Source organism: Sparus aurata, chromosome 11 (assembly GCF_900880675.1).
Source record: "Sparus aurata chromosome 11, fSpaAur1.1, whole genome shotgun sequence".
Classification (NCBI taxonomy): Eukaryota; Metazoa; Chordata; class Actinopteri; order Spariformes; family Sparidae; genus Sparus; species Sparus aurata.
The window spans coordinates 32,427,944-32,453,513 of NC_044197.1; the positions used below are offsets into that span (position 1 = coordinate 32,427,944).

The following is a 25,570-nucleotide window of genomic DNA, read 5'->3' on the forward strand; positions in this document are numbered from 1 at the left end:
GAACCGTGGGTCAAAAATCGTGATACAAACCTAATCGTGAGTTTGGTGTATCGTTACAGCCCTAATGAATATGTCATTGTTTCATAAGTTGGGCTGTCAATTTTATTAATGTATTTGTTTGGTTAACTTTGCAAGTTCTAGCTTTAATGATGGTGGTACTGTTGATATGTTCTGCATTTAGCATTGGTTTATTATGTCAGAGCAGCACAGACATGAAGAGAAAGACAGCAGACATAGCTTCCTTCTTCCGTAAGGGAGCAGTCAGGAAGAAGAAGCCAGCTGAAAGACAGAATGACAGACAGGGTGAGCAGATAGAAGAGACGGATTCAGAGAGTGAGAGACAGTGAGTGCCCAGTGAGTGGAGTGGTCCAAAGTCAGCCTCCAGGTATACAAACCCTCTCACACATGCACTTGGCCATAGTGTTACCCTCTTTGACAATGTCCACTAGTGTGTTTTGTTCACATACAAGTCATGTTTGTGAATTTCTCCGTTGTGGGACTAGTAAAGGGATATATTATCTTATGTTGAAAATTGGTTTACATGAATTTTAAAAACATTTTTAAGAAAAAAGGTTTCAGCACCTTTAAGTCAGACACATATTATTTTTCAGTTGCTTCCCAAAGAGCCCAGCAGACAGACTCGGAGAGTGAGAGTGAGCAGCTCCCTCATATCAGTGGACCAAGAGGACCTCCAGGTAAATCCTTCATTCACACATTTGGCTCTGTTGTGTTGCTACCCTCTTGTCTACTAGTTTATTCTGTCTATTAAACAAATCATGCAGAAACTATGCTATAAAACCTTATGGAAAACTATTCAAACACCTTAAATAAATCACCGCGACCGCCAGCCCTCCTGACCGAGACTTCAGGGAACTTTCCCCCAGAAAACAGCCTCCTTCCCCGCGAGTGACAGAGTCAGACAGCGTCCTGTTTACTGATCCATTTCTATTTTTGGATGTTACTGAAAGACCTCATCTGCAGACAGACTCGGAGAGTGAGAGAGAGGAGCCCCCACTGCCCAGTGGACCAAGAGGACCTCCAGGTATACTAACACCTACACGTGGGTCACTTGGAATTATACTCAAGCCAGATATTATGCAGTAGCTATGTTAACCTGATATTTCATGAATAGGTCTGATTCACTTATATAAACACCTCAGTCTGTCTCAGTTAGATGAATGGTCACAAGTCTATTACTTTTTTAAGCAGACTGAAGGGCCTGGATCATCCATTAGATGTTGAATGGGATAATGGTTACATTATCATTGTGTTACATCATTATTGTGTGATCTTGATTATTAATCTCATCTGTAATTGAAGTTGCTTTTTTTCCTTTTCTTAAATAGACATTTCCAAATCAAGAGCTGATAGACCGCTCCAGCCACACCTGAAGCTCTTTCCTAGAACACTCCAGGGTGACAGGAGGAGAAACTTTCAAACCTCATGGTACCATCAACACCCATGACTCGAATACTCGCAGAGCCAATACTCTGCATACTGCTATGCGTGCAGGCATTTTGGCCTCCCAAACACTGAGTCGGCGTTTACTTCAGTGTTGGGGTACAAGAACTGGAAAATGGCTACATTCAAAGATGGAGGATTTGCTGTGCATGTAAAGGGAGAGGCTCACATAAATGCAATGATGGCTTGGAAGGAATTTGAGCAAGGAGAAAAAGCAAATGTATCTTTAATGAGTACCCTAACTAAACAGTAAGCAGATACAGGAAAATCGTACCTATATCAAAACTGTAGCTGAAGTCTTGCTTTTAACTGCAACCCAAAATATTTCACAAAGGGGTCACAGGGAAACAAGCGATGCAGACAACAGGGGAAACTTCTTGGCTATATTGGATGCAATTAGTAACCATGACCCAGTTGTAAAAAAGAAACTGACAGGGCCTCGCAATGCAAAATACACCAGCCATCAAATTCAAAATGAGATTTTGGATACATTAGCTGAGATTGTATGCTCTTCCATTATAAATGAGGTCAAGGAAAGTGGTGTCTTTTCTGTAATGGCAAATGAAACTAAAGACACGAAAAAGAAGGAACAGATCTCGTTTGTGCTGAGGTATTATTATCAAGGAGCTGTAAAAGAGAGTTTCCTGCACTTTGAATCTGCAGACCGCCTCGATGCTGCAGGACTGACAGAAAAAAATAATCCAAGTATTTGAGAGATATGGCCTGGACTACAAAAGTAATCTGGTTGGGCAATTAATGATGGTGCTTCTGTCATGAGTGGCAAGCAATCTGGTGTTCAATCTCGTATTAAAGACCGTGTAAAGCGGCAAAAAATTTGTGTTATGAGTTTGTCACACCATAGAAACATGCATCATTGACCACTGCGCCAAATTTGAAAGATTAAAAAAATTGCTAAGTATATAAAATCAGGTCTCAAAATCATGGAAAAACAAGGCGTGTCAGTTAGAGGCGCTGGAACCACGCCCATGCGCGGGGGGTACACGTCATGTTAATGACGTCAGTGTTTCCCCAGGTGTTCCCCACGGTGTTCCCCTTGTCTATCTAAACCCGCGGACAGTTTATAATCATATGGATGCTGTTATAATGTGTAGTGATTGAGATCCTGACCCACCAAACATCCTGGAAAGTGACGGAGTTAAGTTTTTGCGCTAAATTACATAATTATACATAATCACCATCAGTAAACAGGACGCTGTCTGACTCTGTCACTCGCGGGGAAGGAGGCTGTTTTCTGGGGGAAAGTTCCCTGAAGTCTCGGTCAGGAGGGCTGGCGGTCGCGGTGATTTATTTTCGTCAGAAACACTCGGTGAGTTAAAGTCTTTGCCGGTGACACACGCTGTTTTTTGAGCAGAAATGTGAGGAAGAGTCGGGAGGACAGGCGGAGGACAGACAGGAGGACAGACGCTTCTCCACATACAGCTGTGGTATTTTTTTCCTCATATAAGTTGCCAAAGACAGTTACAACGTTACTTTTGTTCGGTCATGTAACGTTGCTTTGTGGGACATTTCTCTGTATTTAGTTGAGTGAAGGACCTGTTTAGTTATCAGACTGTCAGACCGACACGCCCTCGCTCCGCGCCTCCGGATTATCCGTTCACACTGGGACGGCTCACCAATAATGCGGCCCTGATACTATCGCCACATACCCCTGGTGGGACCTGCTGTCAGCGGGACGGAGAGGGTCGGCTGCGGCTGCGGCGGCCACATTATGCCGGTGGCACTCGCTGTCAGCAGGATGGAGAGGGTCAGCGGCCGCCACATAAGGCCGGTGGCACTTGCTGTCGGCGGGAGGAGAGGATGCAAGCCGGGTACGGAGAGGGTCGGTTCAGCCCCAGTGACCAGCGTCAACGGACTCTGCAGAAATCAGGACATTACCTGGTGATAGTTGCTGAAACTATCAGTGGTAAAGTGGACACTGCAGAGACGGGTGTTGGTGGTGATGTTTAACTCCCCACAGTAACGTTAGCTCCTCTTGACAAAATCGATCCACTGTTTCCTTACGTTGTCATCTGAAGGAAACTTAAATAAGCTAACAGCGCCGTCACCCTGCACACTGTGGCATCCAGGAAAGATGCAGAGCGATGTGGAGGAGATATGACTGGTTAGCTGACTGGTTGGCTGGTTAGCTAGCTGCAAACTATTGTAAGCAATGCTATCCAAGACTGGAGAGCGAGTGGGAGAACCGCTGAAGCTGACACGCTGAACGTATTTATACCACTTCCGCAGCAGGGCCGGGTTTATGCAAATCATGGCCGCGTTACCTAACGCGGCCATGATTTGCATGATTTCTGACCAAAATGAAATTCTAAATGGTCGAATGGCTTTTACATGTTTTAAGTAAACACATTTATAACCTGTTTAATGTGTTTAGAAGAAAATGGCTGATTTTGCTTTACACAGACTTTAAGGATGTGGCAAAGCATGCCTTTTATGTCCATTGCAATGCTCATAGTCTTAATCTGGTTCTTGTTGACACAATCAAAGCAGTCCCACAAGCTGATTGCTTTTTTGCGTTGTTGTAGAGACTTTATGTGTGGCTCTTATGTTCACACCAAGTGGCTTAACACACAGAAAGAAATGCATGCTGGCGCACCCAGAGAGCTTCAGCGGTTGAGTGACACAAGGTGGGCTTGCCGGCATACAGCTTGTCGTACCGTACTTGAAAGACTACCTGCTATTACACGTGTCCTTGAGGAAGATGCTGCAGAAAACCATGGAGATAGGAGCATTGATGCACGGGACCTGCTCACTCAAATTGACCTGCAGTTCATTGGCCTTTTAGTGACATGCACCAAGGTTTTTGGTGAAGCACAATCTCTCTCTGACATTCTGCAGTCTCCCTCTCTTGATTTGTGTTCAGCTGTAGATCTAGTTGAAGCCCTTGTGCAAAGTTTTCAGGATTACAGAGATGAATCCTACTTTGAAAGGCTCTGGAAAGAAGTATTAAATACTGCTGAAAGATGTGATGTGGAGACAGAGCCTATTCCAAAATGACAGTCAAAACAGAGCAAAATGCTAGATGGACATACTGCCATGTCTTCTGTAGGTGAGCGTTCTGAGCAGACCAGGGACTCTTTTCGTACCAGCATATTCTACCCTGTGCTTGATATCATGCTCAGTGAGCTAAAGAGACGATTCTCAAAACCAAACTGTGCAATAATGATGGGGATTCAGGCCTTAAATCCATCAAGTGCTACATTTTGCCAAGAGGAGTTCCTATTTTCATTTGCTTCCATTTATGCATGTAACATAGACGACCTCAGACACGAGGTGCACCAAATGAAAAGAGTCCTACAGAGGAAAGAAGCATGTGGCATACAGAAGCCATCTAACATAGTAGAGCTCACTAACATGATTGAACCTTTTAAAGAGGTATTCCATGAGCTCTTCTGATTGTGCAAAATCGCCATTGCAATACCTTTAAGTACTGCTTCCTGTGAGCGCAGCTTTTCCACACTGAAGCTGGTAAAGACATACCTGTGTTCTACCATGGATGATGACAGACTGAGCAATCTGGGTGTTTTGAATGTGGAGTCCAGGCGAGCAAAGTCCCTGGACATGGAAGATTTTGTAAATCACTTCAGTGCAAACCACAACAATCGCAGAATACAGCTGTTGTGAGATGCATGATAACAGATATTTTATCTGTCAGAGTAAATCCTTCCAGTCATGTGTACTTTTAAGAGAAAGTTGCACTTAAGGGTTTAATTTTTTCTGCATAAGTATTTAACTATTGTATGTACTTTGTAATGTAATTTTAATGTTTTGTATGTACTTTGTAATGTAATTCTAACATTTTATATGTACTTTGGAATGTAATCTTAACGTTTTGTATGTACTTTGGAATGTAATTCTAACATTTTATATGTACTTTGGAATGTAATCTTAACGTTTTGTGTGTACTTTGGAATGTTATTTGTAACTGGCTTGATTTGACTGAATACTGAATTGAATATGGAATTGAAGATTGAATATTACACTGAATTTGAAACTAAATATTGTGGAGGTCTATGATTTAGGTGCCCTAAATACCCCTATATTTTCTAGTGAGACATTGCCACCCCTAAATGATCACACAACCATCCTGGCCACCCCACAAAAAATTTCCTGGCTCCGCCACTGCGGGGGGCACCTCGTGATACAAGCTTTCAAAATCTTTAACGTACATTTTTATATTATTCCCTGGACATTGTTGAAAGATCATACATTACTCATTTATGAATATCAATTTCATAAAAATAACAATATATAATAATTCACGATTACATGACCCCATCACCCCCCCACCCTCCCAATCGGTCAGAGTTGAGTTGGTCCACAAAGCAGTGAGAACATGAGGAGGAAGAACTGCGGTCACTAGCAGCAGGTCTAGTGCTAACGAAGCCGAAGCTAACTGTGGAGACGGTATAATATAAAATATGGACATGCATGAAACTTTCAGGGTTTGTTCTTGATGACCTAAGCTTTAATTTAAGATGTGGAGGCATTCTCAATTTGACCTCTGAGGTCAGCTGGAGGTCATTGACCTCTATAATATGTCATTTTCATGCACAAAATTGTAAATGTGTGTATCTTAGGATCTAAATGTGATACAAATTTAAACCAAATATGTATTTTTAAGCTTCTGGGCATGAGGAACTCATTTATGCCATTGATAGCACTCTAAGAGGTCAACATCATTAAGTGCAGTGAAGGTTACTAGGAATGTGAGTGGCTTATGGTGAGACACTAGAGGTGAATAGGTAAAATAAATTAAATAATAGACATAACCATGACACTCTCTCAGTTTATTACTCATGTTAAGCTTAGAAAAAAATGTATTGCAAGTTTTTTGTATTTTAATGTAAATATGCAAATGAGGTCTTATCTCGTTAAAAATGTGCCAATTTGCATACATTTTAAAAAACGAAATTAAAATTTCCTGGCTCCGCCACTGCGGGGGGCACCTCGTGATACAAGCTTTCAAAATCTTTAACGTACATTTTTATATTATTCCCTGGACATTGTTGAAAGATCATACATTACTCATTTATGAATATCAATTTCATAAAAATAACAATATATAATAATTCACGATTACATGACCCCATCACCCCCCCACCCTCCCAATCGGTCAGAGTTGAGTTGGTCCACAAAGCAGTGAGAACATGAGGAGGAAGAACTGCGGTCACTAGCAGCAGGTCTAGTGCTAACGAAGCCGAAGCTAACTGTGGAGACGGTATAATATAAAATATGGACATGCATGAAACTTTCAGGGTTTGTTCTTGATGACCTAAGCTTTAATTTAAGATGTGGAGGCATTCTCAATTTGACCTCTGAGGTCAGCTGGAGGTCATTGACCTCTATAATATGTCATTTTCATGCACAAAATTGTAAATGTGTGTATCTTAGGATCTAAATGTGATACAAATTTAAACCAAATATGTATTTTTAAGCTTCTGGGCATGAGGAACTCATTTATGCCATTGATAGCACTCTAAGAGGTCAACATCATTAAGTGCAGTGAAGGTTACTAGGAATGTGAGTGGCTTATGGTGAGACACTAGAGGTGAATAGGTAAAATAAATTAAATAATAGACATAACCATGACACTCTCTCAGTTTATTACTCATGTTAAGCTTAGAAAAAAATGTATTGCAAGTTTTTTGTATTTTAATGTAAATATGCAAATGAGGTCTTATCTCGTTAAAAATGTGCCAATTTGCATACATTTTAAAAAACGAAATCAGATCGTGTGATAAGGCTAGGTAAAAAATCTTTTTTTCATTTTGTTGTCATATAAGATGGGAAAATAATAACAAAGGGGTTTATGGACATCTACTTCTGTTATCCTGTAAATACTGTCAATAGCCATAGTTTTTAGAAATAATCGTTTTCCCTGATGAAATTGGGGTTTTCATGTAAATGAGAGGCCAAACCAGGTGGAAATATCTGCGTTTTCCCTTCGTGTAAACAGGATCTTATTTTACCACAGTATGTATGTTACGTGTGTGTTAGGGCTAGAATGTGAGGTGTGTGTTGTAGCCTGTAAACAGCAGACTCAGTCGTATAATTGTGCCATTGAATCTTTTCTTGAAGCCCATTTAAGATACATTTGCTAACCTCAACTAAAAATCATCTGCTAACCTTTCTTTCTTGGAGTGTTAGCTATGTGTTAGCTGTGTGTCAGCTGTGTTACGTGTGTGATAGGTTGTGTGTTAGGGTTAGCCAGAGTGTGAGGTGTGTGTTGTAGCCTGTAGTGTTGAGGTACTAATCATGGCTAAACATCATGTTCTAGTAGATTTAGACAAATGTCCTATGCCCAAGAAACCCAAATCACAAATGAATTGGCATGTTTGTGCTTTGTGTCAGTTGGACATCAATGAGGTACTACTAGTCTGCTGTTTATCACTCTGTACTGTTAGACAGTCAAAGGAGAAAGTGAGAGAGAGAGAGATCAGCTACTACCTTTTAGGATCCCAAGTGCCGGAACTTCTGATACCACACTGATGCCACACCCCAGAACTGTGGGAAAATAATATCCTGTTTACAGGAAGGGAAAATGCAGATATTTCCACGTGGTTCGGCCTCTCATTTACACAAAAACCCAGATTTTATCACGTTAAACGATTATTTCTAAAAACTTTGGCTTTTGACAGTATATTCTGATTTACAGGGTAACAGAAGTAGATGTCCATAAACCCCTCTGTAATTATTTTCCCATCTAATATGACAACAAAATGAAAAAAATATTTTGAGCGTGGCTATATTACATGATCTGATTTCGTTTTTTAAAAGGAATGCAAATTGGCGCAAATAAGTCCTCATTTGCATATTTACACATTAAAATACAAAAAACTTGCAATACATTTTTTTTTCTAAGCTTAACATGAGTAATCAGCTGAAAAAGTTTCATGGTGGTATCTTTTTTTTTTTTACCCTATTCACTTATAATGTCTCGCCTTTAGCCACTCACATTCCTAGTAACCTTCACTGCACTTAATGATGTTGACCTCTTAGAGTGCTATCAATGCCATAAATGAGTTCCTCATGCCCAGAAGCCTAGAAATACATATTTGGTTTACATTTCTATCACATTTAGATCCTAAGATACACACATTTACAATTTTGTGCATGAAAATGTTATATTACAGAGGTCAGTGACCTCTAGCTGACCTCAGAGGTCAAATTGAGAATGCCTCCACATCTTAGATTAAAGCTGATGTTATCAAGAACAAACCCTGAAAGTTTCATGCTTTTTTCACAAAAAGCAATATTATTGAGCTTAACAGCTCCACTAGTACGGCTAGCAGGGGAGATGCTGCAGCCCTCAGTGCTACTGCACAATTACCACACACGGGCTTGTGGCGTGTCAAGTGTTTGAGGTTTGGTTCTGTTTGCAGCTCTTTCGTACCGGCACTGCTTCAGTCTCCGTGTCTGCTGCTGCTGTGGTGGTTGCTTCCGCTGCTGCCCACCTTGTGCCAACTGCCACGGCCCCTTTCCCCTCCATGTATTCTGCCCTCAGCTCCTCTGTCAGCTGCTGCAGGACTTTCCTCTGGGCTCTCCTGCTGCTGGTGCTCCTTGAATAAGATGCGGGCATTGATCCCAGCCAGGTCGAGGAGGAGGAGGAGGATGTTATAGAAGACCGCCACTGGCCATCTTCTGTACCGCCTCTGACGGAGTGTCCTCGCCATCTGGTCCAGGACGTCCTCGCCGTACTCGGTGTTGTAGTATATCACAGAGTCTGGTTTCGCCTTCGCCCCACTAAAAGTGCCCACACCTGTGTGCACGGTGCTCAGGATGCAGACATTCTTCCTTGGCTTTCCCTGCTACACAGTCAGAGCCGCATCATTTCAGCACCGAACAGCTCCGCTCGCTGTTTCACGGAGGTGGAACTCCCGTTTTTGTTTTGCCCTTGAACTCTTCACTGCTTCTAATTATTACTCCGCTCCCCGGTCAGCTGAGCTGGCTACTCTATTGTCGGAGTTTACAAGAATGTAAGTAAATTAAAATGAACATAGGGAATAATTAAGTACAGTAAATTCTATAGTTGCAAGTAGATATTGCTATATATTACTAACCTCCTAATCACCTAATGATGCAACTTCCACTTCCTTTGTGTGGGTCCAGTGCAGTTGAACATATGAAATAAGTTGAAATTTGTAAATTCCTGTAAGTTGCAGGGAGATACTGATATAGATTTCTAACCATCTAACCTTCATTTTGAACCACGTTGTCTTCATTTCCTGTTATTTTACGGCTTAGTAGATGACCCTTGAATAGTTTCACCCCAGTAATCATTCATTGGTATCACATAATTACTGAATAATCAACTCTACTTTGGGAAGTACTATGTGCATGCCATGTACAAGAAAAATATGTTTCTAGGCATTGTACTGTACTCATCAACGCTTAAATATAAAAGTGGCTGGTAAAAATGTTGAGTGGCTGGTAGATTTTTGAATTTACCAGCCACAGTGGCAAGTGGACAAAAAAGTTAATTTCCATCCCTGGAGGGCAGGAAAGTCAGCTTGGCATCCCCTATCTTGTTAATGTCTGACAATTGTCTACTTGCTTTAAATTTCCTGTGTATTAAGTGTTCTTTACAATCTCTTTTCCAAGGGGCTAAAAAAACAAAACGAAAGTGGTCAACAGAGGAGGTGAAAGCAGTTGAAAAGTCTCTGATGGATTTCATTCGTATGGGTAAGACCCCTGGAAAACAAGACTGTGAGAGGTGCATCGTTGCTTCCCCTGCAGCCCTTGCTGAGAGGGACTGGAAAGGTATAAAGTTCTACGTTTACAACAGGATCATTTCAGATCAGAGGCTGTAGACATGGACCATGTTTACAAAGGTACGTCTTCCACACCATGACAGGAGGCCTTCTGTTTCCAACACAATAGACACATCAGCAATATCTACTGTGTGTTAGCTGTACACATAGTGAGGCTGAAACTGTTTGTTTGTTGGAAAAACTAAAAATGTTACATTGATCATTGTTATAGGGTTTGATTAAAGGACAAGGTTCAAGGGCCTTTCACTTAATGCAATGCAATACAATGCAACAACTTCTGGTTCATCTCTTCTACTGCAGTGTACCATTTGATATGTAGGTGCTCTGTCTGAGAAGGCACTGTTGTGGCTATGACTTGTTGAGCTGTACTTAAGTCACACCTGTTCACTACTTTATGGTTTTAACCCTTTGAGTCATGAGGGTTTTGTTTTTTCAAATGCTGCTTTCAACATCCACCTCAAATGTTTATGGAGCTTGAAGGTCTCATTATTATGATTTCACCAATTTTATGGTTTTCATGAGTCTGTTGGGTTCATTCTTTGGATTTCATTTTAATGTGATTTTTATTTTTTTTTATCTCAGTCTCAAACAAGCCATTGGTTAGGTAGTGTCCCTGGCTCTATATTGCGCTGTGCACATTTTAGGTTATGGATAATTACCTCTTTCCTTTGATGACATCATGAGGGGGATCAACAGCTTATTTAATCCTCTCCAATTTTTGTATAGTTTTCTGTAAATTTTGCGAACAGTACATTTGAATGATGTCACAGTGTCTATGTCCAGAGAGTGGTAGAATTCTAATAGTTTGATTGTACATTTCTCCAAGGGTTAGTCACAGTTTTTCAGACACCATCCACGGCCTAATGGGAACTTTTTGCTGTCTTAGTCAACTTTTGACAAGGCAACACCACTTTTCCATAACACGAGACCTTAAAGATTGTGTTGTTTTATGAATGTTTGTTGTTTGTTTCTTACAATGCACTTTCATCACTTTTCCTGGTTTTTGTCCAAAAAGGTTGTATTGGAGCTGTCCCCAAAAGAATTGCTGTTAAAAAAATCAGCATTAAATGCTAATGTTCTGGCAGAAGTATCCTTGATTTCATTAAGTTCCATATCTTCCCAGTCTTAATTTAGTCTACTTTTTGCTCTCACTTAGACACACTTTTAGATGGGAGAGACGTGGTTGTTTGAAATGTAACTGCTTTACTCAATGGCACAAGCTCAACATGTTGTATAATTATTGTCTAAATCTTCATCTTCAATTAACAACACTTTTGTGGTGTTGTTTCAATATGGACCTACCAGAGAATGGAGGTGAAGTGGAGTGGAGATGCTGGTTGACAGAGGCTGAGGACTGAGTGTAGCTGGCTGGAGAGGTGAAGTATAAAACACACAAAAAAAAGATTCTCAAAAATGACTAGAACTTTTAAGTAGCCTGTGAACCTGAACAGTATCTGAGACAGTGATTTGGTGATGAGTGGGAGTCGAGCAGGAGTAGATGTGCTGGAGAAGGTGATGAGCTGATGGGAGGTTGAGCAGATTGAGCTGGGATCCAGGAGAGAGGAGAGTGAGAGAGGGAGCACCACAACACCATCATGCCCACAAAGACAGGATTGGGCACAGGAGATTCATGGAGAGGGGAAACATGAGGGGAAACCCTGGGCCATGGCTGTGACCATGCTTTATGCTGTCTGACAAGGCACATTTCACATTTTTGACTTTAACCTGGTTCTTTCACTTCTTTCTACACAGAACAGCTCATCAGAAGGATGGGTTAGTAGGGCGGGTCATACTTATATGCCTGGCTCACTAACGACACTATTGTGTTCTTCCTTGATCTTTGGACATTGCCCTCAGCCTCCATCATCACATTGGTCAGGTCAATCCGCCCATTAAAGAGGATACAGGAGATCCCACCTTCCTCCCTGCACTTTTCCTCAAACTCTTCTCCCAGCTCTCTCATCAACTTCTCCTGTGCTCTCTTGACCTTGTTCTTATCAATCACTTTACTTGTGTCGTCTTCTGTGATGATTCCCGCATCAATCAGGGCTGCAGTTGCTATGGCTGCAGTTGGCCTCAGCCCTATGCCATACCTTACACTAGCAAGGGCTATGTTTGGAATCTCATCATAGTTTTTCTGTACCTTAACTGAAGCTGCAGGTTCAGGGTCAGTTTCAGGGACAAACTCATCTTCAGCACCACTTCTCTCCACTTCCAGATCCTCATCACCATCTGCTAAAAATCTCTCGATGTCCTTCTTGGCTGCCTTCTCTGCTGCTGCAGAACTTTCCCCCTTGCTTCTTCTCCTTTCCTCTCCCTTCTTCTCCATCCCCTGTCTTTCCAATTTCTTCACCTGTCTCTTGTGCTCTGGCAGATCAGGGCCCCCCATTTGGTGGGGACCTTTACTTCCAACCTTCTCTTTCTGGCCCTTGATGTAGGCAAGCTCCTTAACAGGAATCTTTTTCTCTCTGCTGCAGGAACAGTTAATGTGGGCTTGGTTCACACAGCCCTCACAGCCTTCTTCCTCACAATTGGTTATCTGACACTTGCAAGTCAAAATATCAAATAACTTGTCTAACTTGAGCATGAACCTCTCTTTTGCATCAAGTTTGCCCTTCCCAAGAGAAAACTTCACTGCCTGATTCCAGACGTCCTTGAGCTTGGACATGATGGTCACCTTTTCATTAATAACAGGTGGCTTGAAAAGAGCATTAGCTTTTCTCCACTGACCAATCAGAGCAGGGTAGATGTCACCCACCAGCTGATCCACTGGGTAGTTCCTCCGGTCATCTTCACATTGTTCCCTCAAGTAGATGCCATACCTCAGGATATCCCTCACAGTTGGCAGTTCAGACACCAACAGCTCCTGGCCGTTGACAACAAAAATACTCAAATGAGAGCTTGATTTTGTCCTTGCCTTAACATGAGCCATTTTACTACTGCATAACTCAACACAATATGAATTTAAACCCGGACCCATCTGCGCAAAGCTCAATTTTTACGACTGCGCGGACTCCGCGTACTCAGTGTCACGCAATAGACTGCTCGGTGACACGGTACGCTCAACTATGAAATCTCAAACTTCCGCGGACAGTGCATGTGGAGTCCGCGTGGCTCACAGTACGCGCACAGTCCGCCCGACTATGTGGGAGCCTTAACTATCAGGTGGCTCTTATGAGGTAGAAGACTTTTTCCCTCCAGAATTTCCTCTAATCATATAAAATGTAATGTTTCACTTGATAAACCTCCTCAAAATAGTAATTTTCTTACCATTTCTGAGCTAGATGGTATCACAATTACAATTCAAATCATTCCAGAAGAATAGAAAAATAACCCGAAATTTAAAAATAATCAACTGCAAATTGATGTAGGTTAGGGTTATCAGAATTAAAAATTAAATTCAAATTTGTCTTCTACACACTAAAATACATGATTTGAAGACCCCTCTTAATTGATTAAAAACATTTTTTGAGTATGGCCCGCCCTAATGGGTTAGTGCTTGTTGCCTTGTAACAAATGAGCTGTTTTGAGTTTAATCACAGTACTGACACATACAGGATATTAAAAACGTATTATGTGTGCTTGAAAGCCAATGCAGCAGGGAGGCGGACCTAACAAGTATAGTAAAATACATGGAAAATAACTTTTTTTTTTTTATTCAGAGTGTATCTTAAAACTGGGGTGATAGCATTAAAATAGTTTTTTTTTCCAAGTTCAGGGATATCTTTCATTTGTTCCTATGATGTCTAGAAAGGGGGGCCCTAAAAATGTAGGCATTTTTTTTGTGGTCTCAAGAAGCTAACAAATGTGAGAATGTGTGTGTGTGTGTCTGGCAGAACAAAGAAACAGTGGTGGTCACTGATATCACATGTGGTTGTGATATACTCCAGACTCAGGATGGTTAGTTGCATGCAGAGAGCCTGAGTCTGTGTGATGCATAATTCAACTAATGTTGAATTAGCTGTCTAGGAAAACAAACTACCAATAACCTGACCTGACCCTATACCGATACTTTGTGCAAATACACCCAACGTGTTTGGTAAATCTAAATGAACTAGTGTATTTCAAATCATAGCTTCATAAACAATACAAGACATCAGAGTATTTATTTATTTTAAAATCACAGGGCAAAACAAATCATGGGGCTACTCTGCATTGAATGGTTATTCTTATTTAGATTCAACTATATATGTAGTCTCTCCAAATAGCCTACAATAAGGGGATACAAACACTTGCCGTTTGATAATACTGGGTGACTCAAATTGAAATTGCCAGAAAAATATTTAATTGAATAAATAAATGCTACAATAATTGCACAAGTTTGTCAATACCTTCATTTTAAAATATTCATGTAACAGTTAAAGCAAATTAGACTGATTATAACTAATAGTATAGTGTGTATTTTATAGATAAAATACTATTTTTTATCCATTTTTTCTTGTATATATTTTTCTAAGTTTGCCATGGCTGTTTTATTGCAATTGTTACAGCTCCCTCCGTCATCTGTCTGTAGAGTGCGTATGTGTGTGTGTCTGTCTTTGTCTCACAAAGATTGTGTGGCTCCCGCACGTCATTGGCTCCGCATTCCTGGCGTCGCAATAAGGGATTGGCCAGCACTGGGAGCGGGGACTTCAAAAGCGGATGCTGCTCAAGCGACGCGGTGGATCGCTATTGCAGAGGCATCTACCAAACTGAGAGACTGTGCTGAGAAAATGTGTGTGACTAACGTAGAGTGTGTTTGTGCGTCTGAGTGCGGGAATGTTTTGTGAGTGTGCGTGTGCTCTGGGTTAAACCAGAGAGTGTCTGTGTTTAGAGAAGCAGTAGGGGTGAGCTGCCTTTTCTTTTGATTCTGTTTTCTCCTGTTTTGTATTAGGTCAAGGAGTTAGGTTTAGCACTTGTCTTTTTGTTTCGTTTTCTTTTCTGTAGGGTTTAGATAGATTTCAGGCTCTAGAGGTTAGATTGATTTTGTTTGTTATTTTAGGCCTGGGCTCACCCTGAAGCCACGCTTCATTGTATATACTGCACCCATCACTGTACATATTGCACCTGTTGTCTTGTAAATAAATTGTTTGTTTTCACTTAACTTACACCGTGTTTGGGTGTCGGTTATTTTTTTTAGGCTCGGCTCCCTAGACCGAGCGTAACACAATTGCTCTGTATAATTTAACGACACCTAGTCTCTGTAATACACTTTAAATGATCAATTCTTTAGAAAACCTTACCTGAATAAATCTAGGCTTTTTTGCTTATGTGAGATTATCTCAGTGATACACATATTATTGCTCCAAGCTGAACTCATGCAGCTATTTGTTGAAGCATGTATTTATTTCGATACTTATTTCATAACCATATTTATTAATTTGAACAACTCCAAAAGCAACAGTGCTTAGCGCTGCTTAAAGGTTCCATATTATGGTCATTTCTGCTTCTTGACATGGTTCCTTGATGTCTAAATGGAATGTTAGTAACATGCTTTGGTCAAAAAAAAGCTGAAGGATTGACCACAGCAGGGTTTTGAAACACCAGTTTCACAGCCCTGCTCCAGGTGGCCGGTTTCAGTGCCTTTCCCTTTAAATGCTAATGAGCTACTACACTTCCTGCCTGCAGAAGACGTGAGGACGGCATCATGTGACCATGGCTACAGCGGTGTTTGTGGGAGTAATGGTTGCCAGACAACAGACTACAGTCCAACCCAGAACAACAAGAGGCTCCATACAAAAAAGAGACACAGAGACCACCCCAACCCGGGCAGACAGGAGGCCCCGCACTAAAAACGTGAGAGATTAAAACAGTAAAAAGGATAAAGAATACAAGTGCTTTGATTAGCACAGCATAAACGGAATTTTAAAAAATTCAAAATCAATTGAAAGCCTAGTTAAAAAGGTGGGTCTTGAGCCTCTTTTTAAAAACCTCAACAGTCTACTCGACCCTGAGGTTGTCTGGCAGGCTGTTCCACAGTCAGGGCCCATAATAACTGAAAGCCGCCTCCCCATGCTTTTTTAAACTAACCTGTGGTATGGTTAAAAGGCCAGTGCCGGAGGTCCTCGGGGTCCGCGGGGGCTGATTGAGTAAAAGCAGGTCAGAGAGGCCCAAGACCGTTAAGACACTTAACTAGTAAAAGAACCTTAAAATCGATCCTGAAATGCACGGGGAGCCAACGCAGCGACTTTAAAACCTGTGTAATGTGCTCCCGCCCTCTGGTCCTCATCAGCACTCTGAGTTCTGTAATAATTGTAAATAATTGTACATTTGAGATGCTCTTTTTGGGAAGGCCATAGAGCAAGGCATTACAGTAGTCTAAGTAGTCTATAAAGCATGCATCAGCACCTCCGTGCTGGCCTGAGAGAGAAACGGGCTGACTCTGGCTATATTCTTAAGATGGTAAAAACCTATCTTTGTTATATTTTTGATGTGTGGAATAAAACTGAGCTCAGAGTCAAAAATCACACCCAGATTTTTTACAGATTGGGATGGTTTAAAATCCTTTAACTTTGGTAAAAGTTTCTCTTTCTGGCCTTCAGGACCAATGAGTAAAACCTCTGTTTTGTCCTGGTTGAGCTGTAGGAAATTTGCTGCCATCCATGTCTTGATATATAAAATGCAGTTAAAAATGACATCAATATGCCCTGTGTCATCAGGAGACACGGCGATGTACAGTTGCGTATCGTCAGCATAACTATGAAAGCTGATGCCGTGCCTCCTGATGACGTCCCCAAGGGTAAGCATGTAAAGATTAAAAAGAGTTGGACCCAAAATTGACCCTGGGGAACCCCACACTTTATTTTGTGGGTTTCTGAGGAACATGTATCCATACTTACAAAGAAGTGTCGATCTGTGAGGTAAGAAACGAACCACTTAAGAACAGTACCAGAGAGGCCGACCAGGTTCTTCAGTCTATTTAATAAAATGTGATGTCTACTGTATCAAAGGCGGCGGTTAGATCCAGTAGTACCAAGACTGTGAGTTTATGGTTGTCATTTATATGATGTCATTTAAAATCTTTAAAAGGGCCAGGTTCTTCAGTCTATTTAATAAAATGTGATGTCTACTGTATCAAAGGCGGCGGTTAGATCCAGTAGTACCAAGACTGTGAGTTTATGGTTGTCATTTATATGATGTCATTTAAAATCTTTAAAAGGGCTGTCTCTGTACTGTGGTTTGTCCTATAGGTAGGTCTTGTATCAATTGTTTTTATTAAAAGTGGAGCCACTGAGTCCAGCGTTGATTTTATTTTATGGTTAAAACTGTCAATAAAATCACATGGTGCTGGTAAAATTTCTGCAGGAGTGCTCTGTAAAATCTGGATAAAATTTCGCAGCCACTTCAGAAGTTAGGTAGCGTTTCCTCACTGTTCTCACTGGGGCCTCCTGCTGGTTAAAACTGGTGATTGTAAAAAACACACAAAAGTGGTCAGACACAGCCAGGTCCACAACAGAGGGCGCACCAATGGACAGGCCATAGGTTATGACCAGGTCCAAGGTGCGCCCCCTGCTGTGGGTCGGCTCTGTGACATGTTGATTAAAATCTAGGCAAGGTTTAAATATTCTCTCAACATTGTATCTGAGAAATTATCTAAGTGTAAATTAAAATCACCGGTTATTAATATTCTGTAATAATTGCTATGGGTTATTGACAGTGGCTCTGAGAATTCACTGTTAAAAGAGGTGGAATAGCGGGGTGGTCTGTAGACTGTCATACAGAGGATGGGGGGGCTGCTAAAAACAAAGGCATAGTACTTAAATGATGAATATTTGTTAAAAAAGACTTCAGTTGACAACATGGTGTCTTTGCTGATTGAAGCAGTTCCGCCTCCTTTTTGTGCCCCTCTAGTAGAAAATAAAAAGTAAAAATTTGGTGGAGAAGCCACAACAGGTGCATCAGTGCCAAGCCATGTCTCTGTAAGTAGAATGCTGTCTAGGTTGTTATCTAAAATGACATCATTTATGATAAAGGATTTGTTTAAAAGAGCGCAGGTTCAGCACAGACATCACCATGTCTTTCTAAAGGAATGTTAAAAACACAGTTTGGTCTAAAAACAGTCCTAAGTGTAATTAGGGTCCGGGCAGCTAAGCTGCCAGGACACTATTGTATTCCTAGGAATTCTCTCTTCTTCCTTTCTTACGAGGAAGTCATACTTCCCAAGGGGGGACACAATAAGCGTTTACATTTTAAAAACTTTAAAAATACCTACAAAACCAACAGTACATGCTACAGTTTTGAAACTTTCACCAAACTGTAGCCCCAATACTGCTGTCACTTTAGTCCACTTAAACTCATTACAAATTATGAAGTCCATCACTCAGTTTTTTTTCAAAACCTGTAAAACATAAAACTAAAAATCTCCTCCCACAATTTTTGCTCAATTGTCACCAAACTTGCTAGAGAGCATCTTCAGACCGTCCTCCACAAAACTTGTTTCTCAGATTTTTGATTTATCAAAAATTAAGCCTACAGTGCATCAAAATGTTTGACTGTAAACAGTACTGTAAACATATGTCAAGTTTTGCGTGTTTTTGACCACAACTCTGCCCAAACTTGAAAAACTGCTTGATCAACTGTTGAAGGATGCAAAGGACAACTCAGTTCTTCTCATTCTTTGATTTATTTTTTTGAAGATGGTTTTGGGTTTGATGGTTTCAGTGGACATAAACGGAATGATGAAATGGAATAGGTTGATAACCTTAAAGATAGACAGAAAAGACATGCATTAGTCTCAAAATAAATTCCAATAAACATTTTCCCTCAAAGTTTTCCTAAATGAAATGTTACTATTACTCGATCTTCAAACAAAGTAATTTAAATTAACCTAGGATTTCAAATCAGTTAATGATTAAAGTACCAGTATACATGCTTAACCAGTAGGTTCACAAAGTCTTAACAAAATACATAAAATTAAATTAGCTTAACCAAATTTATCCAACTTAAACTATTACTTACCAAGTCAACAAACAGTCATGGAGAAGCATGACTTCAACACATCATCCACATAAAAAGTTGTTTTTTCCTACCAGTTGCATCTTCTGGTTGATCAGGAGCTGTGGTCATGCCCTGTTTCCAGGAGCAGGTGAAAGGGCTAACTGAGCTACTTCCAAACCTTTAATGCCTTGCTTTTCCTGTGGGTGCGCAGGTGAATATTGTCCCACTAGCAGCACTTGGCAAGAATTTGGGTTCCACCAACTGCTTTTGCATGTGGTCGCCCTCTGCAGGTTTGGAGTGTATCTTATGAATGAATTGAGATTTGACACAACACCTCCCACTTGACCTCCTGGTTTACCAACCCAAGGAGGTCACACCAGTTGCATACTGTACTGGATTCAGTTGTTTCAATTTTAGTTTTGTTGCTGCTCTTCAACTGGAAGCAGGACAACTATCTGTCGTGACATCCCTGTGAAGAACTGTTGCAGGTATTTTGGTGGATGGCTTTTTCACCTTTTGAGTAGGCTTCACAGTTTAGACTGGGTAGCTGGGGAAGGGTCTGACATGCACATCCCCTGCAATTCCTTTCTGGTCAGTGTTGACACTGATGACTCTGGCAAGCCTGAACTGACCTCTGAGGGTGTTTTGGTCAGCCAGCCAGACGACATCTCCAATGGTCACATTCCTGTGTGCTGTGTGCCACTTGGTCCTGACAAACAGGTTTGGTCCTGCTAACTGGCTCCATTTCCTCCAAAACCGGCCAACTTCTGTTTGAATGGCTCTTAATCTCTTGTAAGAGTAGCCTTCAAAGTCAAAGGTCCCTGGATTGCCGCTTGGTCCAGTTCTTCCGAGCAGAAGTGAATTTGGGCTGATGTATTCTACACAGTCCTTCCGGCTCCGAGTCCTGGCATCAACTGGTCTTTCATTGGCAAGGTTGGAAGCCATATAAAGGAAGGTTTGAAACTCACCCCATGTGAAGACTCCATTACCTCCAAGATTGTGCAAAGCCCTCTTCACGATGCGGACAGCAGCTTCAGCGGCTCCGTTCCTGTGAGGTGAGTCTGCAGGGTGGATTTTCCAGCTTCATTCTGTGCTGTGGTTGGAGGCTTCATTTTCAAGTTTTGACTTCTCTAGTTGGTCCAGAAACATGTAGAGCTCTTTGAGGGCAGGTCTGGCTCCAACAAAGTTCTTTCCAGGATCCGACCACAGTTTCCTTGGATGCCCTCTCAGTGCTGTGAATCATTGGTAGGCCAACAGGAAGCCTTCAGCTGACTGGTCACTGACGAGGTCTGTGTGCATAGCTCTGGATGCCATGCAGCAGAAGACAATTCCCCACACTTTGAGCTTCACCTTCTTTCTCACCTCATCCTTCACTTCATACGGTCCAAATAAGTCCACTGTTGTGTACTTGAATGGATTGGCTGGTGTTATACGCTCAGATGGAAGGTCGCTCATGATCTGCTGGCATCTTCTGGCCTTGGCTTTTCTGCATGTCACACAGTTGTCAACAATCTTTTGAGCTAGTTTCCGGCCTCTTACCACCCAGGCTTTCTTTCTCATCTGGAGGAGTGTACCTGCAATTTCTTCATGATTTGCATTGTGGGCTTCTTGAGCTAGAAGGGTTGATATCCATGATGTGTAAGGCAAGATTGGTACTGCAGCTTTTTCTTCATTAAACATTTGAAACCTTCCCCCTCAGAGCAAAAGTCCAGTGTTTTCATCTCTGATCACAGCAAGTCTGTTGAGTGTGATGCCTGGAAAGGTTACCTCCTCTTGGGCTGCAAGGAACAGATCCCTGAGCGCATCTTCACACTCCCTGATGGTAAGCGCAGCTTCTTTGGCTCTGGACCTGATCTTTTGGACTGAAGGAATTGCCTCCCCTTTTGGTTTACTTGTGGCTGAGGTTCTGGCCAGCACTTTTTTCCATTTTGTGGCAACTCTCCATATCCAGGCAATGACTCTGGTTAGTTTGGTTAAACTGCTGAACTTGCTGATGTCAAGGATTTTCCTCACTGCAGAACCAGCAGGTGGTCTCCGGACTTGGATTTGGTGTTCTTCTCCACTAGGGCTGCTTTGGTCGGTCTTGGTTGGAGCAGAGGTTGGGACCATTTTCACCTGTGCCCGAGTCAGTGCTGCTGTGAAACATTTCCTTTGGAGTCTGTTTATACCTTCTTTGGCACACGCAGCGACGTCTTTGGCTGACTTTGTCAGCCACTCTTCCAAAGATCGTTTCAAAAACTCTGGTCTATTTTGCCACACAGAGTCCTCTTTGAGGTCTTCTGGGGTTGCTCCTCTTGTTATGAGGTCCGCAATGTTCTGCTCACCAGGATTCCATCTCCAGTCTTCAACAGATGTGGACTTCTGGATCTCTCCAACTCTGTTTGCGAAAAAGGTCTGGTACCCATAGCTTTCTCTTTGGATTGCTCCCAGCACAGTTTGGCTGTCCAGCAGATGGAGCCAACGTTCAACTTGCATGCGACTGTGCTTTTCAATGTATCTTTTGAGTCTTACAGCGAAGACAGCATCACAGACCTCAGCCTTCACTGGTTCTCCCTTTTGGTCAAGTGGTGTGAGCTTTGCTTTGGACTCAACAAGCCGGACCAGGATGCCTTGTTTGGTTTCCCATCTGAAGTATGCAACAGCTCCATAGCTCTGGTCACTTCCATCAAAAAATGTTATTCCCCAGGGTCCTCCAATCCTTTTGACTGGTGTGAGGCTTCTGTGGAAGGTTATTTGGTTGAGGCTTGTGTATTCCTCAAACAGGTGGATGGCTTCTTCTCTCAGTCTTTCAGACAGAGGTTTGTCCCATGTATCTCGGGTCAGAGTTTTGCCTCCAGCTTCTTGAAAAGCTTTTCTGACTAGAATGGCTCCCTTCTGTTTGACAGGTGTTGCAAGGCCTATTGGGTCATACAAGCTAGCTACTTGGCTAAGCAGTTGTCTCCTAGTCAGTGGGTTTGGGGCTTTTTCTCTCACCTCATCTCCAAGGAGATTTTGGCTGATTCTCATCTTCTTTTTTCTCTTTGAGAAGTTTATCGAGGTCATGAGGTACAGTTTGTCAGATTCAACCAGGTAACCAACTCCAAGGGCTTTGTTGTCGTCTCCTCTCATTTGGTTGGGAAGAATGAAGACCTGGTCTGATGATGCTGGATGTTCTGATGCATCCTTCTGCCTCCCACTTTGGCCTGAACGGACCCACGGCTTGAGGAAGAATCTACCTGCCTTCAGGATTTCTTCAACTGTTTTGGTGGTTTCGTCCAGCCTTTCCAGGTCATTGTGGGATGTAAGGATGTCATCTACATAGGAATCCTCTTCAAGGATCCTACGCTCTTCCTTGAGGTGCGCAAACGTGGGCAGCTTTGCTGTCTCTCTCATGGCCAGTTGTGCGATGCACCCTGCTGGTCGATCGCCAATGTTGACTCTGGTGATGGCGTATTCCTCAATTTCTCCATCTTCACTGTCTTTCCAGAGAAATCTGTGGAGGTGCATCTCCAGGTCTTCAAGCCATACAGAATTGTACATTTTCTTGATATCGCCAAGAGCAGAATGGACTCCTCTTCTGAACCTTAGTAGCACTGCTCGGATGGGATTGAAAATATCAGGCCCTTTCAGAAGGAGGTCATTCATGCTGAGCCCTTTAAACTTCTGGCTGCTATTCCATACCAGTTGCACAGGTGTTGTAATGGAGTGTGGGTTTGGCGCCACCAAGTGGCTGACGTACCATACTGGGCCTTTCCAGTCAGCGATGGTCTCCTTGGTGAGTTTCTTTGCTGCTTTCCTCTCCACCATCTCATGGACTTGAGTTGTGTATGCCACACACCACTCGGGTTCTTTCTTGAGCTGTCTCTGTCCTCAGAAAGGTGGCCTCCACTGCATTCCTGTTGTTGGGCAGGGAACTTGGATCTTGAACCCATGGATATTTTGTGTCCCAGTGAGGCTCCTGACTGTGTGCATCCGCTTTCACATAGGTGAGGCCTTGCCTGATAATCTCCAGCTTTCTTTCCTCACTCAGAATCATGTCTTTGCCTCCTGGTTGACAGTTGCCGCACCGGCATCCTCCACACATGGGTTCTCAGGCTGCTCCAATGCTGTCCCATTTCCACCAGTCTAAGAACTCTCTGCCAGCAACTGTGCTTTTGGTTTCAGCTTTGAATTCTTGGATCTCCGCAATTTCTTGATACTTCACTGCTGTGGTTCTCATCGATCGTGCAAAGTGAGTCTCAGAATTATGCAGAGCCATGTCCACTGCTTCACAGAGGTCTGGATGTGCTCCGCCAACAGTCTTTCCTAAAGGGCTGTCCCAAAGGACGAGGTCTTCTACTACTTTTACTCTGTGGAGCGAGTCTTCCTTCACGGTGGCTGATGAGAAGCTCAACATGCTCTGGTCTTTGAAGATCTTCCAGGTTGGTATCGGGGAAGAACCTCTTGAGTTGTTGTGGTTTAATTACTCAGTGCACTTTTGCAATTTCATCCAAGCCATAGCAGATAAGCTCATGCACTCTTTCTGTCCCCCTAGGTGTCTTGACTCTCACCTTGAGTGAGTATCTTTTGGTTTTTACCTTCATGGCCATGCCTCCGACTCCATGGACAAGCGTGATCTTTTCACTCCGTAGCTTCAGTCTTCTGGCAGCTCTGTGAGTGATGTAGTTGGTATCTGATGCCAAGTCAATGAGAGTTCCAATTTTCTGTCCTGCATTGGCAGTTACTTCCAAAAGCATAAGAATAACTGGCAACTCACATGTCTTTGAGTCCATCACTCCAGGTAGGTCCTTTTCAGTGCAGTGTGATTTTGCAGCCATGTTGGTGAAAGCTTTCCTGAATTTTTCTGCCATGCCTGGGGTGAGCTCAGATATTAATTTCTCCTGTTCCTCCGTGAGTGCTTGCCTTCTGGTGCTGGGTTTTCCCACTTTCTCAGAATCTTTCCCTTTGAATCCTCCTTTCAGGCAAAGAAAGAAATGGTGGTCTGAGGAGCTTCCTCTCTTGCAGTCTCTGTTCCTGCACAGGTAAGTGTCCATACATTCCTCATCCTCTGTATGACATCTGAGGCATCTTCTGCATGCTCCCAGCTTTTCAACAGCACTTAGTTTCTCGCTAGGTTTTAGTTCTCTGAACTGCTTGCAAAAGAAGATCTTCTCATGGTGCCTTTCATCTCCACAGACAACACATCCTCCTTTCCTTGTCGACTCTGGAGGCATACTTCTTTTCCAGGTAAGTAGGCTTCTTTTCAGACTTTCCACTTACACCCAGTTGGTCTAGTTTCTCTAGAATGTCCTCCTGAGTCTTTAAGAATGTGAGAAGGCTGTCAAAGTGATTTTCGGGTGTGACTCCATTTGTTGGATTGACCATGAATGTGAGCCAGTCTCTCTTCATATTGTCCGTCAGTTTGCTCTCTATGGATCTGATCACCAGGGGATTCTTGATGGCTCCAGTGCTTTCAAGCTTGATGAGGTCATTCAGGGCCTTTTCTACAGCTTGAATTAGGTCAATCACTTTCCTTGGCTGGTGTGAAGGGGGGATCATCTCCAGGTACTCAATTATTTCCAAGGCAATTGTTGGCTTATTTCCATACCTGTTTTGAAGTACCCTAAATATGTCTTCAGCACTGTTGTATGTTGACAGGCGCAGGTCTCTACATATTCTCTCGTCCACACTGTCAAGGAGTTGGAACTTCTTCACTTCCACTGAGCCAGTCTCTCCCAGTCTTTCCTCCATCTGTGGAAATTCCTTCTGAACCCAGTGAATTTAGGTAGACTGGTCGGCTTTATTTTCAACACTGGTTGTTGAGCTGTCATAAGTTGAGGCTCTTTTCCTCCTCTGCGATTCTTTGTGCAGTGAGGAATTCTGCCCTTCTGGCTTCGAGGTTGTTCCCAAGTGCTCTCAGGTCCTTTACTCTGCCCTCCAGGTGTGTTGTTTGATCAGGTGGGATCCATCATTCCCAGTCTTTCAGGCTTGCAGTTGCATCATGGATGAGCTTCCTCACTCCTTCCAGCTGCAGTTCATAACCATCTCTATTGACAGCAGTGATGGGGCATTCATTGGCTCTTTCACAGGCTTTCCCTGCTTCTTGGATTGCAGAGATTACCTCATTTTCACCATATCTTCGCCAGAGGTTGGATTGAACTGCTTTCTGGACTTCATCCAGTTTCGCGTACGCTCTTCCATTGTCTTTTCAAGGTCATCTCGCTGGTGCTTGCCAAGCTTGACTTCTTCACCCTCATCGGTTACAGCTTCATTGTCTGCAAGTAGCCCAGCCTCGTATTCATCATTTGCATTGCTGACATTCCTTGCCAGGGAACTGAGCTTGCTGAACTCCTCTTGCAGCTCATGCTTGATCATGTCATCTGCAGCTCTGCTCAGATAGTTTGCTTGCTTGGTGAAGGCAGTTTTGGCTAAGGTCCTCTCTT

General features: G+C 42.5%; 2 protein-coding genes across 18 annotated transcripts in view; both read right to left on the minus strand.

Annotated features, from left to right (window-relative positions):
* LOC115591711 (receptor-type tyrosine-protein phosphatase F-like) overlaps positions 1-25,570 on the minus strand; it is a 309,359-nt gene that overhangs the window by 103,042 nt on the left and 180,747 nt on the right. For 16 of the 17 annotated variants that reach the window (XR_003985993.1, XR_003985994.1, XR_003985995.1 and 13 more), the window contains 2 exons: positions 13,012-13,119; positions 11,556-11,621 (listed from right to left, as the gene is read on the minus strand). The exons of the other annotated variant lie outside the window; for it this stretch is intronic. Coding sequence is in view for 12 of the 16 variants with exons in the window: in XM_030433937.1 (XP_030289797.1) it covers positions 11,556-11,621; positions 13,012-13,119 (174 nt within the window). In the remaining 4 variants the exon portion in view is untranslated. The remainder of the gene's footprint in view (positions 1-11,555; positions 11,622-13,011; positions 13,120-25,570) is intronic. 17 annotated transcript variants of the gene reach the window in all.
* Positions 18,648-22,979, minus strand: LOC115591713 (uncharacterized). The gene is made up of 2 exons (XM_030433944.1): positions 19,191-22,979; positions 18,648-18,933 (listed from the first exon to the last, which is right to left on the minus strand). Exon 1 carries the CDS (start codon positions 22,953-22,955, stop codon positions 20,865-20,867), a length of 2,091 nt encoding a protein of 696 aa, XP_030289804.1. The 5' UTR covers positions 22,956-22,979; the 3' UTR covers positions 18,648-18,933; positions 19,191-20,864.

Coding starts and splice junctions, on each gene's coding strand:
- LOC115591713 (XM_030433944.1), bottom strand. CDS start 22,955: ATGGTGGAGAGGAAAGCAGCAAAGAAACTCACCAAGGAGACCATCGCT.